The sequence below is a fragment of the Pipra filicauda genome, unplaced genomic scaffold (assembly GCF_003945595.2).
Source record: "Pipra filicauda isolate LSUMZ 115617 unplaced genomic scaffold, ASM394559v2 scaffold165_size2600900_pilon, whole genome shotgun sequence".
Classification (NCBI taxonomy): domain Eukaryota; kingdom Metazoa; phylum Chordata; class Aves; order Passeriformes; family Pipridae; genus Pipra; species Pipra filicauda.
In genome coordinates, this window is record NW_024104162.1 from 494,102 (window position 1) to 509,224 (window position 15,123).

Genomic DNA, 15,123 nt, shown 5'->3' on the forward strand with positions numbered 1-15,123 from the left:
TTTGTAGTTTTGAATATATTTATAATATGATTAACATTCCTTGCTGAAGTCATTAATATCTATGAACATTTGATGTAACCTCTGTTGTATTGCTTCTTTTGACTACCAGCTGGGCTTCCCAAGGCCAGAGTTACAGGGAGCAATCCATGATTTTACCTGAAGCTGCCTGATGCTGATCCTCAAGTCTGATTCATTAAATCCATAGGGTATATTCCAACCGAGAGGCCCAAACTTCCTCCTCTCCTGAACAAGAGCGTGGAAAAAACAAACTCCAAAGAGCAGTTTCTCCCATACCTTTGAGAAAAGCAAAAGAACAAAGCATTATTGAGCAGTTATTATTAACTAGTCTGTAGCTCCTGCTGGTGTATAACCTGGAAAGAGAACACCACATTTGAAATATTGCCACATGAAATTACCTGGCAGAGGGAATTCTTAACTAATCATCGTCATAATTGCAAAACCTAAACTGACAACCATAGTAAAACATTTAGCTAATAATATTCACTGGGCAGAAATCAATATATCTGTGAATAAAAAAAAAAACCAACCAAATCCAAAAACTTCAAAAGATGTGCACATTACCAGCTCCTTTCCAGGGCATCCAGAGAAGAACACAGGATCAGAAATAGGATCAGAGAGAAATGACTGAAGCAGGTTTAATCGGAGACCAGTAGGAGGTTCATTTGTCATCTTCACTCCATTCTGCAGAATGGTTACTGGGAACTAGAAGTAAAACCCAGCAAAACTGCATTCAGAAAGTGTGGAATAGATGCTATATTAACAATATATTATTACTCTGGGTTTGTTATATAAGCAATTATCTGCAAGAAATTACATTTTAAAGAACAACAGTTTGTTGTTGTCTTTAATGTAATAAGAGAAACCTTACTGTAAGTAACAAACCTGTAGTTTAAAATGTTTTCTAGGTATTCATTACATTACAAATAAAATGCAAGATTAAATATTCGAATTTATGTGAAACAAAAACTTGGTGATAGCAAAAATACACAAAATAGCACACATTACGGTATCAAAATATCACAAAGGAAATTTGAGATGATTATGTTTATAATTATTTTTAAATGTCCTTTATTGTTTAAATTATTTCTTCAAAGCCTCATTGTATTTCAGAGAAGTTCTGCATTATCATCAGCTCATTCAGGTATATAAATATTCCCTCAAAATGCCATCAACTTTTCCTTTCCCCAAGTACAGAATCCTGGGGAATGCACATACCTTTGGGGAAGGGTAACTTGTAAGCCAAAGTCTGAAGTCTGGATGACATTTTTCACTGTTAAGCTCCTCACATATTTTCTCCAGCATTGGCATCCAGGAGACAGCTAAATGACAATTTTGTAAACAAACCCAGGTTCCTTCTTCCATTGCTGTTTCAATCATTCTTGTAGCTATAGGTCCTTGGCCTTGGCCTAATGAGATGGACTGAAACTTGTCTCCCACCATCTCTCTGTCATTTGCCAACTTCAGGAGGCCTTGAACAGGAAGCACAAGATTTCAGCATTTCTTCATGAAAAAGAAGTTATGGTAGAAAATAACATATTTAAAAACTTCTATTACTATTTTGTTTACAGGTACTTAGAAATTCCCATGCTTAGGGAGCACAGAATTTTACTAGTGTGACATGATACATTCCAATCTTCTTGCAGAAAGTAAGTATTCAAATTTCCTTGTGTATTGAAGGGGAATTTCAGGTCTCCAAACTGAAAAGCTGTTCTACACTACTGTTTTCCCTTTCTGTGTATACTTACTAGACATAGGATCTGCTCCTGGAGATAGCACAAATATTAAGGGGATTGTAGAATTTGAATCTAAGTAACTTTTTGATAGATCAAAAGGTGGTGGCTCTACAAATTTCTTTCCCAGTTTGTCTGTAACAAACGTTGTTATAGCTGGACTAATCTAGTAAAAAAAAAGCAAATGCAAATCATTAACATAAACATAGATTAAATAATGTCAGACAAAAATTCTCAGGTGATGCTTGTGCTGTTTGTATTACTCACTTGAAAAACAAGAATAGCATTGATTTTCTTAGTAAAATATGAGGAAAAGCAGATTTATTATTGTAACAGCCACTGCAAACTATGCTACAAAGCATGGAACAGTCTGCAAACACTCCATAACACATCATTTTACCTTGTCTGGTCTTAAGCACCGAAGAACTATAATCTTTTGTAATTCAGTTAATGTATTATTCAATTCTTCTGGTAATGGAAAGCTTTGGGGCTCTTTGCTGTCATACATTTTTTGCCATTCACCTATATTTTCACAGACATGACTCCTAGAGAGAAAAACACCCACAGTTACTGTAAAAATCTGGATTTTTTTTTTTAAATGTTTATCAAAGGCCAATCACATTGCATTGTCATATATGCCACGTCATATCTACATCAAAAAATAATCCCACAGTTGAGCTGCTCCATGGTGAATGGTGAAACAAGCTCTTCCCACCAATCCCCCCATGCTGCTCCCAACAGACTCCACATGAGAAGTTCCAAGTTGACAATAAGTTCTGTCCCTTCCTCCGGACAGCACTGCTTGGACCTTCATAGGTCTGGGTGAATTGTCTGCCTCCAGTATTTCAGGAAAGCACCACACTTTAACTGAAGAAAATTACCAGGAAATTCAACCACAGAAACAAATGTATTTTCCTTCACACCACATGCAGAGTACTCCTCTGCAATGGACAACTCTCAGACTATTTAAAGGCTGGATCATTATACACATTGTTACTAAAACTCCAAAGGGACTGAAACACCAAACACCTCAAATAATTTCTTTTAACAGAGCAGTGTTTCTGCACTCAGATCCAAATGTGCCAAATATTCGCACTCAGCTATTTATATGCAAGACTCGTACAACCATGTTGGCTCCAGAATTTAGTGTTAAATTCTATTTAAACCCAGGGTGAAATTCTACTTATTTCAGAAGATCAGATTTCACCAGAAAAACTCCTTCCCCAGAACTACACTGGAATTCTGCTCTGGCACTCACTGATCCCTTAACACAGTTTCTCTACCACAGAGACATTCTAAAGGAAAAGTTTCTTTAGGCAATGCCTCAAACAGTTTAGAAAAATAGTTTAATGAAATAATATTATAATTAATGATCTGACTGACTGAAATAAGTGAAGAAAACATAATGGTGAAAAAAGGGGCTGGTTTTACCCTGTTGGCATTCTGGCACTGATTTGGAAAAAATGTATAGCAAACATTTCTTTCAGTATGTTACATACGTGTTGGTCACAACCAATTAAGGCCAATTCACATCAATATTTTACTATACCTCAGTCTTTTCATAGCTGGCATTTCACTTGCACGACATAATTCATCCCAGCTCTTGTCTGACAGCCAAGATGGAGCTGGATTTGGATACTCATTCTTGAGACCCACACCCCCAGTTAGTAAGAACATAAACTCTTGACGTTCCATTTCATTATTAGTCCTATATTTAAAAAAAGAGAAAAATATATTCAGTAATAGAGATACAATTTTAAATAATATAAACTGTTGTTTAAAATTAATTGCACTTCACTGCCACTTAGTAATGCTTCTACTCCATCACTGCCAAGCCACCACTAACCCATGTCCCCAAGTGCCACATCTACATGGCTTTTAAATCCCTCCAGGGATGGTGATTCCACCACTGCCCTGGGCAGCCCATTCTAGGGCTTGACAACCCTTTCGGTGAAGCATTTTTCCAAATATCTGCTTATTTGTTTTTTAAGAGTGTAATTATTCCTGATTTTTAAAGGCTTTATAGAAAATAATGGGTTCTGGGAATAGAGTAGCTTTACAAATTGGGCCAGGAAGAACGGTCCATGTACAGACAATACACACTGTAATTACTGGTTAATGTAATTAACCATTTCCATGATACATCATTAGTTTCTGTTACTAAGACACTACCCCAAAGTGATCTTACATGAGCAGATTGCAGCAGAGCAGAAACGAGAAGAGCAGCTTGTCAGTCTCAAACAGGGAGCGACACACTTGGCAGTACAGATTGTATGTGAAGTGGTCATTCAGGTACTGAAGTCGCTTCTTCAATATTTTGGATTTATTACTAAAAAGAAAAGAAGGGAGAAACTGAGACTTCAAATCGAAAAAGGGGCAATGAGTTAAGAAATCTCAATCTGTTTAGGGCTGTGCAGGTTATATTTTAGATCCACATGCTCCACAAGGGATTTGGATGCCAGTTTCCCCAAAATTTCAACTACAGTTCATGTCTGATAGCACTTTTAAAAGTCCCAAGCAAAATAATGAGCTGAAATCAATTTCCCACAGTTAAGTGGTGGCACTCAGTGTTCATAATGGAGACTAGTTCAGAGCCAGAGTACATCCTTAAAAATAGTTAAATACATCTTCTTAAAAATACAGCACATGCTTACCATCCATGATTCACTTAAACAGTAACTAAAAACAGCAATTACTTCATTAACAAATCATATTTTGCCTCAAAAGCCTGTGTTTACGGAGGTAAATGGTTTCCAAATGGAGAGATAAGAAGAGAATGAAAACACTTCGTTTTCCACCAGGAAGACTCTCTTTACCTGTCATGAATGGAGTGGATGAAGAGGTTGACAAACCAGCTCAGGGAGTACTGGTACATGGGGTCGATGTTGGCCAGGTCTGCGATGGTGAAGAACAGCACGGCCGAGTGCTGTGCCACGGGCCGATAGGCCTCCCGCGACTCGGCGATCTTCTGCTCGGTTTTCTCTGCAACCTAAATGTCAACAGTAGGGGACAGAGAACAGCTTTCAATATTGTTTGTACAGGGATATTACTACCTAATAACATTACTAAAAGAGTTCTATGCAGCACTTTGTAACACCAGAGTAAGGCACCTTGCATGTTGCAGAAGGCGCCGTCAATAGGTGATGCCTATGCTGGGTTGGCCCCACCACTGCCTGATCCATTTACCTGTTCTACAGGGGGAATAATGAAAACAAAGGAGGCATAAAAGTTGCCATGCATCAAAAGTATCAATCTACCTGTAATATTCAAAAATATGACCAATTGTATTTAAACTCTGTATTTAAATACATTTAACAGGTATTTAAATTGTACTTATTCTACTATAAATCAGCTTTATACAAAAATACTTTGAATATAAAAAGGTATTTCAAAATTTGGCTATCAGAAAAAAATCTGTTTTCTCTCATCAATATTATTTAGCTCTCACTGACTTCAGCTGGTATTTTATGTATTAAGAATAAAAGAATCTTGCACAGCTATATTAGTCTAATTACTGATTACTAATGTCTTCTTTAATACTTTTTTCTTTTAAAAACTAGTTCCTTCCTTTATCTTAATATGTTACCTTAACTTCAGAATTTAATATTTTTCACTCAGTTCTTACAGACAGACACAGATGCTTTATAACATTTCAAATTAATGACTGAAAAAACTACCAGTGAAGATTCTAGAATAGATCCAATTTCATTGCTCTTCACATTTCACAAGTACAGAATTGCTCCTTGTGCTGTGCATCTAACTCAGAATCCTTCTGCCAGCTGCAAATGTAACATTTAATTTCTAAGTATAGTTAAGGGAAGCACACATACACTCTCCTTACCTGCTGTTTTTTTGTGATCTCATTAGACATTACTTTAGCAGAATCCAAGACCTGGATGGCAGTTTCATCTTCCAGAATATCCCCTTCAGATGAATGTAAAGTTTCTAAAATTTTCTTCTCAATTTCTTTTAGACTCTTTTTATTGGCTGCAGACTGAACGATGAGAGCATTTCTTTCCTCTTCTAAATCTGGCCTAATGAAGAAAAACACAAACCACAAAATCAGTGAATGCTCATCTTCCACTGCCTGCAAAAGAAGCCCATGAAAATTACTCCCTCTTCCTGCAATAAGTAACTGTGAATATTCTCTTCAGTTTAAATAAAACTTTGCTCTTCAACATCTAACTATGATTGTGAGTAAAGATTTACTTCCATTCAGTCTTTGGAAACAATGTCTAATCTTTAATGTCCCAGCATTTTGTAAACAACAATCCCTCCTACTTTTCCTTTACCATATCTCTGCTGCCTGAAAAAACACCATAGAATATCCAGAACCAGTTTACACATTTTTTAGCAAACAGAGTTTAGTCCAATTGCACAGACATGTCTGTACATCACCATACTACTACTCTGTATCTCTGTGAGGGTTCCAATGTGACCCATAAACACTTTCAGAGGTATGTTCCATTTATTTCATACAAAATTTAAAATGAAATATTCATAACTCTGCATCCTTGTCTGGCAGCTTTGCAAAAACAACAATAATGATTTGAACTTCAAATAATGTTTGCATAGTTTTCTAATATTCAAGGAGTATTTCAAGAGACAATTGCCATGAAAAACCAATGATTTCACATCTGCTATATTTACCTACCCCACAGTAAACATGACAATCTGGTTTTTTTTAAAGCTATTACCGAGCAACATTTACACCATGTAACATTCCTTTTGCTATGTAATAAATTAATATCTCATATCCTTGGAATTATGACATAAAAAAATGTAATGGTCACTTGCCATACAGAGAGACTTACCTCTCCTCTGCCACGACAATACCCAGCAACTGGTCTTCAAGTCCCTCTGGTGTTATCATAAAATTCAGTAATAAAACTTTCGTAGCAAGTTCAGGCATATAATGTGGATTTCTTAGTTTTGTGGTAATAAAAAACTTGAAATCACTGGAATATTCAATAATGGACTCACCAAGCCTGATACATTCCATGCCTCCTAAAATTAAGAGGAGAAATGCTAAATAAAAAGCTTTACTCCAATTATTTACAGGAAACTCCTCCAACTTTTTTCATTAAATAAAAGCAAACTTCTTGTCAGTAACAAATTTTCTGAAAGGTAAAAATTAATAAACAAATCTAATAATTTGAAAAATTCTCAGCAAATTCAATGGGGCCACATTTTACTCTTAGCAGGTGAAACCAAGTCAATCCAATGACTACTGTACTTTCAATTTGCATATACAAAATAAAACTAGGATGGTAGCAGAGAATTGTGGAATTATTGTCATATATTATATTCTTACAGACTACTCTTTCCTTGAGTTACCTGCCTGAAAAAAGGAGAGGAAACTACAAAAAAAAAAAAAAAAAAAAAAAGAGAGAGAAAAAAATAAGTGTTTGAGCTTTACTTTCCTTTTTTTTAAATTATGAACATGAAAACCAGTAAAGATAAACTATATAAGAAGGAAGGAAAACATATTTGTTTTTAATCTGCATTTTTCTGTCATTTTACAAGAGGAAAATAAAAGTTCAAAACCAAATTCATAGCTACTTAGCAGGTGTCAGAGAGAAGAAAATTGTGCCTTAAGCAAAAGGCCTTGACAGCTTTTCTTGATTTGTACAGCATTTAAGCAAATATTACTATAAGCCTAAAGCACACGAAAATGAACAAGCAAAACAATTTCATTGACAATGTTCCATTTGCAGAATTTACTTTGTCTCCTACAGTGACAAGGTGGAGGTTTTCACATAAAACCACTATTGTGGTAGAGGGGAATAGCAATTAATAAAAAATAAAACTTGTGGCTGCTGTGAAATTCCCCTTCTCTTGCCACAGGCAGTGCTAAGTCAGAGAGCACCATGGAAACCATCAGACAGTACCAGAGACTACGAGCTGGACAGGAATGTAATCCACTTCAGGGTTCCAAAGTCATGTTGCTCTACCTTGTTTAAAGGTCTGTTTGAGCAGCAGAGGCTCAAGAGATGGGTCTAGTTCCTCTCCAACGTTTTCCATCAGCAGTGGAGTCCCAAACTGGATGCAGTTCTCCACAGTTCTCATATAATCCGTGTCGCTGATCTTGATAACATTCAGACGGTTTTCCTTCTCAAAATTCTTGACCCATTTATTTGCTTGCCCTTGAGGATCAATCATTAATGGCCTAGAACACACGAGAAAGTTTCTCAGTGCTTGCAGGAGTTTTTCAAAATTTTAAACTCTTTCACACGTTTCTGTGTCAGGCTGTCGAGGAAGAAGTGATACAATTTTGATTATGTTGTTTTAAGAGATCGGTGTAAAATGGATGTGCAGGTGTTTTATCATCATTTGAAAAGTAATAGCAGAAATAGTTTCAAAAGTTGCAAAAAATATTTATAACATTTTTTGTAAAATACACATATAATACACATAATGCAGAATTCTTGTAAAATCTTGTTCTGCCTCTCCTCTGGAATTCTCAGTATTTAGAATCTATTAATTTTTACAGATTTTGATTTTCTTCCTATATGGTTTTTCACTTTAAAAAAATAAAAATGAACAATTATTTGGAATTTAATCTGAGATGTTGGTATTTCAGCCAGTGTAAGACTGGAAATGTAAGCAGGGTGGGGAAAGGTGATAATGTTTAATTTTGTAGAATTTGTAAATTTTGTAAATTTGTTCGACATGTGCATGTGCTGCTTTCATCTATATGTATGTATTTTAATTAGTCAGGCATAAAAGATAGCAAACATTTCCTCTAACTGCACCTTCAGAGAACTAAGCAATATTCTAAATCTGGAATTACACATTGTCAATCTGAAAGTAATCTGAATCTGTCATGAAGACTAATTCTTAAGTGAACATAGATCACAAGAACATTACTAGAAAATTCTATATTCTTATATTTTCACTGAGTGCAGATTATCTGCAGACATAACACAAGTTTTCACATAATGCAATACATATCATCTTTGAAATAATATTTCAATAGGAATTAAAAAAAAAGTTGTTAAAGGTCCTAAAAGAATTCTTTCTACATAGATGTGAGTTTCCCACCAAAAAAATGCCTATAAAAGATAAAATTCTCATCTGATAACCTTGTAACTGTAAGAACCTGACATGACTGTGGGATCTGGACCCTTCAGGTTATGTACATAACCTGAATCCTATCATTAAACACGTAAAGAATGAGAAATTTGGTGAGAGGAAAGCTTTCAACTACATACACAAATCTCTAAAGTGTTATCCCTCTTACATTTCACAGGAGAGGGACATAAAGATTTCACTCCTGTTTCACTCCTGTTTTCAACTGCATTGCTCTGTGGAAGCTAGACTGTCTCCAGATATTTAGTTTTCTTTTTCTTTTTCTAAAAAAGGGGAAACATGTTTGGATTTGAAAATGAAACCTTTTTGTCACCTACCAACGTCTTGAATTTTCAACAATGACCCCATTGTCTACAGAAAACGCATCAGTTGGCAAACCAGCAATATTCCAGGCTCTGATTTTTATTGGGTCACCAAGATTCTGACTCAAAGAGAAATCCTCAGAACAAGGGATATTTTTCTCCTGTAAAAGAGAAAAAAAAAAAAAAAAAAGAAAAAAAAAGAGTAAACCCTATTTATTCTGTGTTTCTTTACATCTTTTATTACATGCCACTTCAATCCAAGGTGACAATGTGCATTTCCTTTTATGAGTCCAAAGAAGGTCATGTATAAGCAAAAATCCTGGGAAAAATAAAACCATGGTTTCAATAACTAACTACATTTCCCCATTGAATATTTACTCTCTCTTGATTTGTCCAATTTTTGGTACATTTTACATGTGGGTGTTTTGTTATGCAAAGCTTTGACAATGTATTACCTTAAGAAACTCCTACAGAGCTGGAAATCATCTCATGAATGCATCTTTCATTAAATCACTACAGCAATCCTGTGCTGATTTGTTACTGTTTAAAGTCACAAGAAGTGACTCCAAATCACTTGATTTATGAATTATGGCATTTGTATAACTAGTTTGGAACTGTCCCTTTGTAAACAGAATAATCAGCCATTTAATTAACACACAAATAAGTGATGGTGAAAGTTATAGAAATTCTTTTACATTACACATAACTGCATTTTAAATGTAATTCTTTCATTTAAAAGCAAAATACAGAAAACACTGAGATTTTACTTAAGCAAGAATCAAGCCTTACAAAGTCCATGATGTGCTCTGACTTCTGACATGCTACTGTAAGTGTAAATGTACTGATTTAATTAAATTCAAATCCAAACAATATTGGATCAGCCGAGTTGATCCCATTGGTCTTAATGAGGTTTACTAGGCTAACGTTAAATAAATGGCAAGGCATTTTTGAAGCCTTTTGCAGCAGTCTGCAAAAAAGCAAGCACTTATTTAAATCTAAGATAACCTTCTAACCTGGCACAGTTTGCTCCAGTCTTTGGTACATTCTTGCCGAAATGCAGCAGTAAAAGCTCCCAGATATGCTATTACTCCAGCTGATACCAGAACATCACCTGTCAGATTATCATATTCCTCTTGAAGATCTTTTGCAGCTTTATCCCATCTATGACAAGCAGAATATAAAGAAAAAAATGGTGCTGAAACCTCCGCATTAATGACATTGATGTTAAAACAACTGTTTGTTGTTATTCTTCAACTTTAGGTAGAAATATGAAAACCTCATTTATGTATTTTATTCTCCTGTTGAGGAATTCCTCTACAATTCTCCTGATGCTGCTGCCCATATTTTTACATTACAAACAATTAGGAATATTTCAAGATCCCAAGCATTCTTAAGCACTACAGTCCTCAGACAGATATACAGCATTAAAGGCTCAGAGAACGGAAATTCAAATTCTATTCCTACAGTGGTTGTTAAATCTGACATTTGAACTTTAACCTGACCTTGTTTTCTCTCCACCAAGGCCTCCAATCAACTTCTCCGCTCGTTCCAGTTTTTTGGCACACAGATCAACCTGGAATTCTAAACGAGCCTTTTCTTCAGTCTTCTCAGCGAAGGTTTGTTCCAAAGCAGCCAAACGACCTTCAACTTCTGCAAGTTCTGCCCTCTTCTGATTCAGCAGTGTCATTGTCTCTGCCAAGGACTCCTCGGCCACTCTCAAACGCTCCTTCTTGGGTTCAATCTCCTACTCAGTTACAACAAAGACACAAATGCTTGGAGTATGTTTTTGTAACTTAATATCAAATACAATGCTTAGGGTGAGCATACCGAGCAAAAGGAGGCTTCCATAGCACGGAGGGACTGGGATCAAAAACACACCTTTGACACCCTGTGATACACTTCCATTCCCTTAATCCATTTGCATAAACCCTCCGCTGCCGAGGAAGCTTTAGCCACCACTTGTGGATCAAACTCTGGATTAGTCAAGTATTCAGACCGAATCTTCTGCATGATGGCTTCCTGGGTGAGGAAAGCATCAGAGCTCAGCAAAGTCTCGGGGCTGATACTTGGAAATCAAACTGACTGATGGTCATTTCTCTACACAGTGAAATAGGAAAGAATCTTTCAGTATTAATTGTTGGAGAAACCACTGCTAATTCGTTTCTTTTGGTCTTCCTGTTGCTATTTGTGTTTTTTTCCTGTTTTCATCCTAATCCTGTCCTTAGCCTTTATAACTGTGGTTTTACTACATCTTCAATATGGCAGCTCCCTAAGTGCTAAGAGCATTACAGTCACATAGAAGCCTTATGGCTTCTCCCTCATATAAAATACCTTAATTTCATTATTTGCTATCTTTTTCTCAAGACCCAACTGTTTGCAGGTTCAGAAGAAACAGAAGGAGACAGCTTTCCATGCCACTTCCAGTAGTCTTCTGGAATGCTTTGTAAAAAGATCTTGTAGTCCATAAAGTTTACATGAGCTTAAGAGGATTAGAGAAATTACACAAGAGAGATCCACTGAAAGCTACTAAACACACAGAAACTACATCTAGCTTTGGAAGTCCTTCATTTAAAGTGCCAGAGGCTGGAAGAATATTTTGAGAAATTATCATATATACTGTTCCCACTCACAGAGTCATAGAATATGGGAAGGGACCCACAAGGATCATTAATTCCATCCCTTGGCTCTGCACAGGACAACATGAAAAATCCCACCGTGTGCCTGAGAACGTTGTCCCAGTGTCTCATGAACTCTGGCAGCCTTGGTGCTGTGCCCACTACCCTGGGGAGCCTTCTGAGATGTCACACACAAGGCTCACCCTGAGGAAGTTTGGCTCACTTGCCATGACCACAGCCACCCTACAGAGATACCCTATCACGTTGTAATGATCCCTGGTGACAACAGAAGCTGACTAGATTGGACAAAGGAGGTCTCTAATATAGAAGTTTCTAATTTTTTTCCCCTGCAAGAAGGTGTTTACACAGTAAAAATCACTGAAGAAGCCTTACCGGAAGAGGGCTCTCGGAACAGTTTTTCAGCTCCCTTAAGAAATTGATGTTGCCAAGCATTTTCTGGCTCACAGTCCAGTAATCCAAAATCTACAGAACACAGTAGGAAATACCTTTTCAGGCTTTAAAACATACACACAAACAAAAAATTACAAACCTCTTTTATTTCAAACTCATGCATATCTAATACTGATGACCTTGTATCTGCTTGAGATAAATAATAAAGCAGAAAGTCCCCCAGCTCAAACATTTCCTTCAAATCATACTTAAAGCCAAAAAGTAAACAGGGTCTCTGGAAAGTTATGTGTTATCTATTATCAATACATGAGTTAAGAAAAATAAAATGTGTTCTCTTGGCACATTACAAAATTTGGAAAACAGGGAATTCTGAAAGTTTTCAGTAGAATGATGGACAGAGGCCATAAGTAGTTGTCTACTTTAATGGACCCTGGGGGATCCTGTCTATTGGACAAGTGTTGAGAAGAACATGAATTACATTTTTATTTCTAACTGCCATTTTACCTTGCCTCCAGCCCCTGAAGGATTTGGAATTTTCTCAGGTTTTTTTCCCATTATGACACAGACAGCAGCCATGACAAGTTTGACACCAGATGGAGGATTTTTCATTGTTTTGACAACTGCTATATCAGAAGGCTAAAATAAAAAATACATGTAGAAAATTATAACAAATATTATGTCTTTGTCACCACTCAGTAAATGAACTGAAAGAAACAAAGAGGAATTATAACACCATTACCAATGAATGTAACTGGTAATAGAGGACTCTTAGAAAGGATGAGACAGTGTTAGCATAAAATTAACAATATCCATCAATGCATCATGCATCCTATCCTATGATTACATAAAGTTACGTTTTAAAACATCCAAGTCAGAATATTTTTGATACACTTCTGTGCCATCTAAGACATCTTGTATTCTTCTAAACTACTACTAAAATATCTCTTATTTTACTAAATTCCTGCAGGACTTTCTCAACAATACAGCTTTCTGATCTTATGTAAGTCATGACAAGGACAAAACCTTTAAACCAAAGATCCAGAGAATTCTTAGTCACAAACAAATGCTGTGACACTGGTGGTCAACACTAACTCAGCTGAAAGAGGAAATTCAGCAGATACCACTGTTGGTCATCTCAGGTTTTGGTTACTTTTCCCAAAAGCGGTCTTTTCTTCAAATAAACAGTTTTTTAAATGCTCAATAGTCTGAGTACATAACAGGAAATGGGCTGAACAACGACTCTACAAGGCCTTCCCTTTGCCAAAATTGAGGAAATGTAACCCTTCAATTATTTTCATTTTAGTGCAATCATTCCCAAATAAATGGAAGAGTTAAATAACACTTTCAAATGCTGAAGTTTAGGTCAGCTTGCCTTCAAAGTGTCAAGAGCACCAATTGCAGCCTCCAGGACAGGTAGTGCCTGTGCCAGGTCACTCTCACACTCATTTTTCAATGCCTGAGCTTCTTCAGCTTTTTCTGTAGCAATTTCTTCATCTACTTTCACAACTTTTCTTTTTTCTTCTACTTCTGCAGATTCTACTTCTATTATCTGAGGAAAAAACCCCATATGAGTAGGCTTTATGTTGTATCTTAGAGTAAGAACGTAATTTTCTTTTGGTTCCAAGCATATAAGCATAAATAATGGCAAGTTTCACAATACTGCAAACTCTTTTAAACAAGAACTGAGCTTAAAAGCCTCAACTTTTACTTCCTGAAAGTCACATATCAGTGACATCAGTACACACATACTTACATTAAAAGCCACAAAGTTCTATTTGTATAAGTCTACCTTCATCATTTTTGCGTTTTCCACTTTAGCCTCTTCCAGTTTGGGCTGCAGCTGAACTAGTTCTTGTCTCATCTCAGCAACCTATGCAAATGCAAAAGAATCAGGTAGGATTCAGAAAAGTCAAGTACCATTTCCAGGAATTTCTGTAAGACCTAGATTTTACCTAATGACTAATTTATTGACAGAAGGATGTAACAGGTTCGAATCAAAACATTTCTGAGACTTATTTTTACCTCATAGTTACGACATCTGATTCTAAGAACTATGTTCACTAACAGTCACCAGTTAACCATCTAGGAAGGAGCTCTGTTCATTTACTGCTTAGCAATATATGCTTAGAGATGTATGGCTTCTAGCACAAGGAAAGAAAAGGCAAAATACATTTCTTAGAGTTTTACTGTTGAAGATTGAGTTAAACAAAATCTGAAGTTACACTTTTGACTGACTTCCCCAGGAAAAGACCTGCATTTGACAAACATTTTCTATTTTCAGTTCCATATTTGTCCTACCTCACCTGTAACTCAGCAAAAGCTAGTTTTTCTAGTCCATTCACATATTTTTTCTTGGCTTTCATTACACTGTCTCGTTTCTCAGTAAGAAGTCTCTGAAATGCAGCAATAAGCTCAAGATAAGAAGTAGGAGTAACATAATTGTGGCGTCCCAGACTTCGCAAGAACCTATTAAAAAAAATAAAAAGCTAAGAGTAACTTTAAGTTTTGATTTGCTTTTTTAGTTTATTGTTGGTAAAGTTATATAACTGTTTGTTGAATAACAAGAATAAACAATTTCAACAATTTTATATGATGTCTTTATGCAGGCAGATAGTTATGTTAGCTTTTAATATAGAAATGAGTGGTAATTAAACTCGATCATCCACTATTTTATTGATTAATGGTTGTTTTCCAAAGAAATAGACTGACCTTTCAGAGAGTGCCAGAACTGAAGTATGAAAGTATTTACAGATGGGCACAACTCCCTGACGCTCAGTGTCTGTGAGCTCGAGTGTTTCTAAGAACTTACTGGCCACACGCTCAAGGGCATCTTCAGGCCATGGCTGAGGGAGAAGTAAGGAGAAAAGAATTTTTAGAATTCAACTGTTGGCAGTCTTCATACTTAAAAATCAATTTTTACCATTCAAAACACCAGAATGAGACACACTAGTC

At 36.1% G+C, this 15,123-nt stretch overlaps 1 protein-coding gene across 7 annotated transcripts in view; it reads right to left on the minus strand.

The window, feature by feature from the left end:
- Positions 1 to 15,123, minus strand: part of DNAH12 (dynein axonemal heavy chain 12) — a 59,056-nt gene that overhangs the window by 6,451 nt on the left and 37,482 nt on the right. For all 7 annotated transcript variants that reach the window (XM_027728371.2, XM_027728388.2, XM_039379348.1 and 4 more), the window contains 21 exons: positions 14,881 to 15,014; positions 14,475 to 14,637; positions 13,961 to 14,041; positions 13,544 to 13,720; positions 12,676 to 12,807; positions 12,154 to 12,243; positions 11,024 to 11,164; positions 10,648 to 10,889; positions 10,159 to 10,306; positions 9,161 to 9,306; positions 7,706 to 7,920; positions 6,566 to 6,758; positions 5,593 to 5,785; positions 4,568 to 4,740; positions 3,940 to 4,080; positions 3,301 to 3,459; positions 2,152 to 2,296; positions 1,767 to 1,917; positions 1,237 to 1,490; positions 583 to 723; positions 157 to 294 (listed from right to left, as the gene is read on the minus strand). In XM_027728371.2, coding sequence (XP_027584172.2) covers positions 157 to 294; positions 583 to 723; positions 1,237 to 1,490; positions 1,767 to 1,917; positions 2,152 to 2,296; positions 3,301 to 3,459; positions 3,940 to 4,080; positions 4,568 to 4,740; positions 5,593 to 5,785; positions 6,566 to 6,758; positions 7,706 to 7,920; positions 9,161 to 9,306; positions 10,159 to 10,306; positions 10,648 to 10,889; positions 11,024 to 11,164; positions 12,154 to 12,243; positions 12,676 to 12,807; positions 13,544 to 13,720; positions 13,961 to 14,041; positions 14,475 to 14,637; positions 14,881 to 15,014 — 3,357 coding nt within the window. The remainder of the gene's footprint in view (positions 1 to 156; positions 295 to 582; positions 724 to 1,236; positions 1,491 to 1,766; positions 1,918 to 2,151; positions 2,297 to 3,300; positions 3,460 to 3,939; positions 4,081 to 4,567; positions 4,741 to 5,592; positions 5,786 to 6,565; positions 6,759 to 7,705; positions 7,921 to 9,160; positions 9,307 to 10,158; positions 10,307 to 10,647; positions 10,890 to 11,023; positions 11,165 to 12,153; positions 12,244 to 12,675; positions 12,808 to 13,543; positions 13,721 to 13,960; positions 14,042 to 14,474; positions 14,638 to 14,880; positions 15,015 to 15,123) is intronic.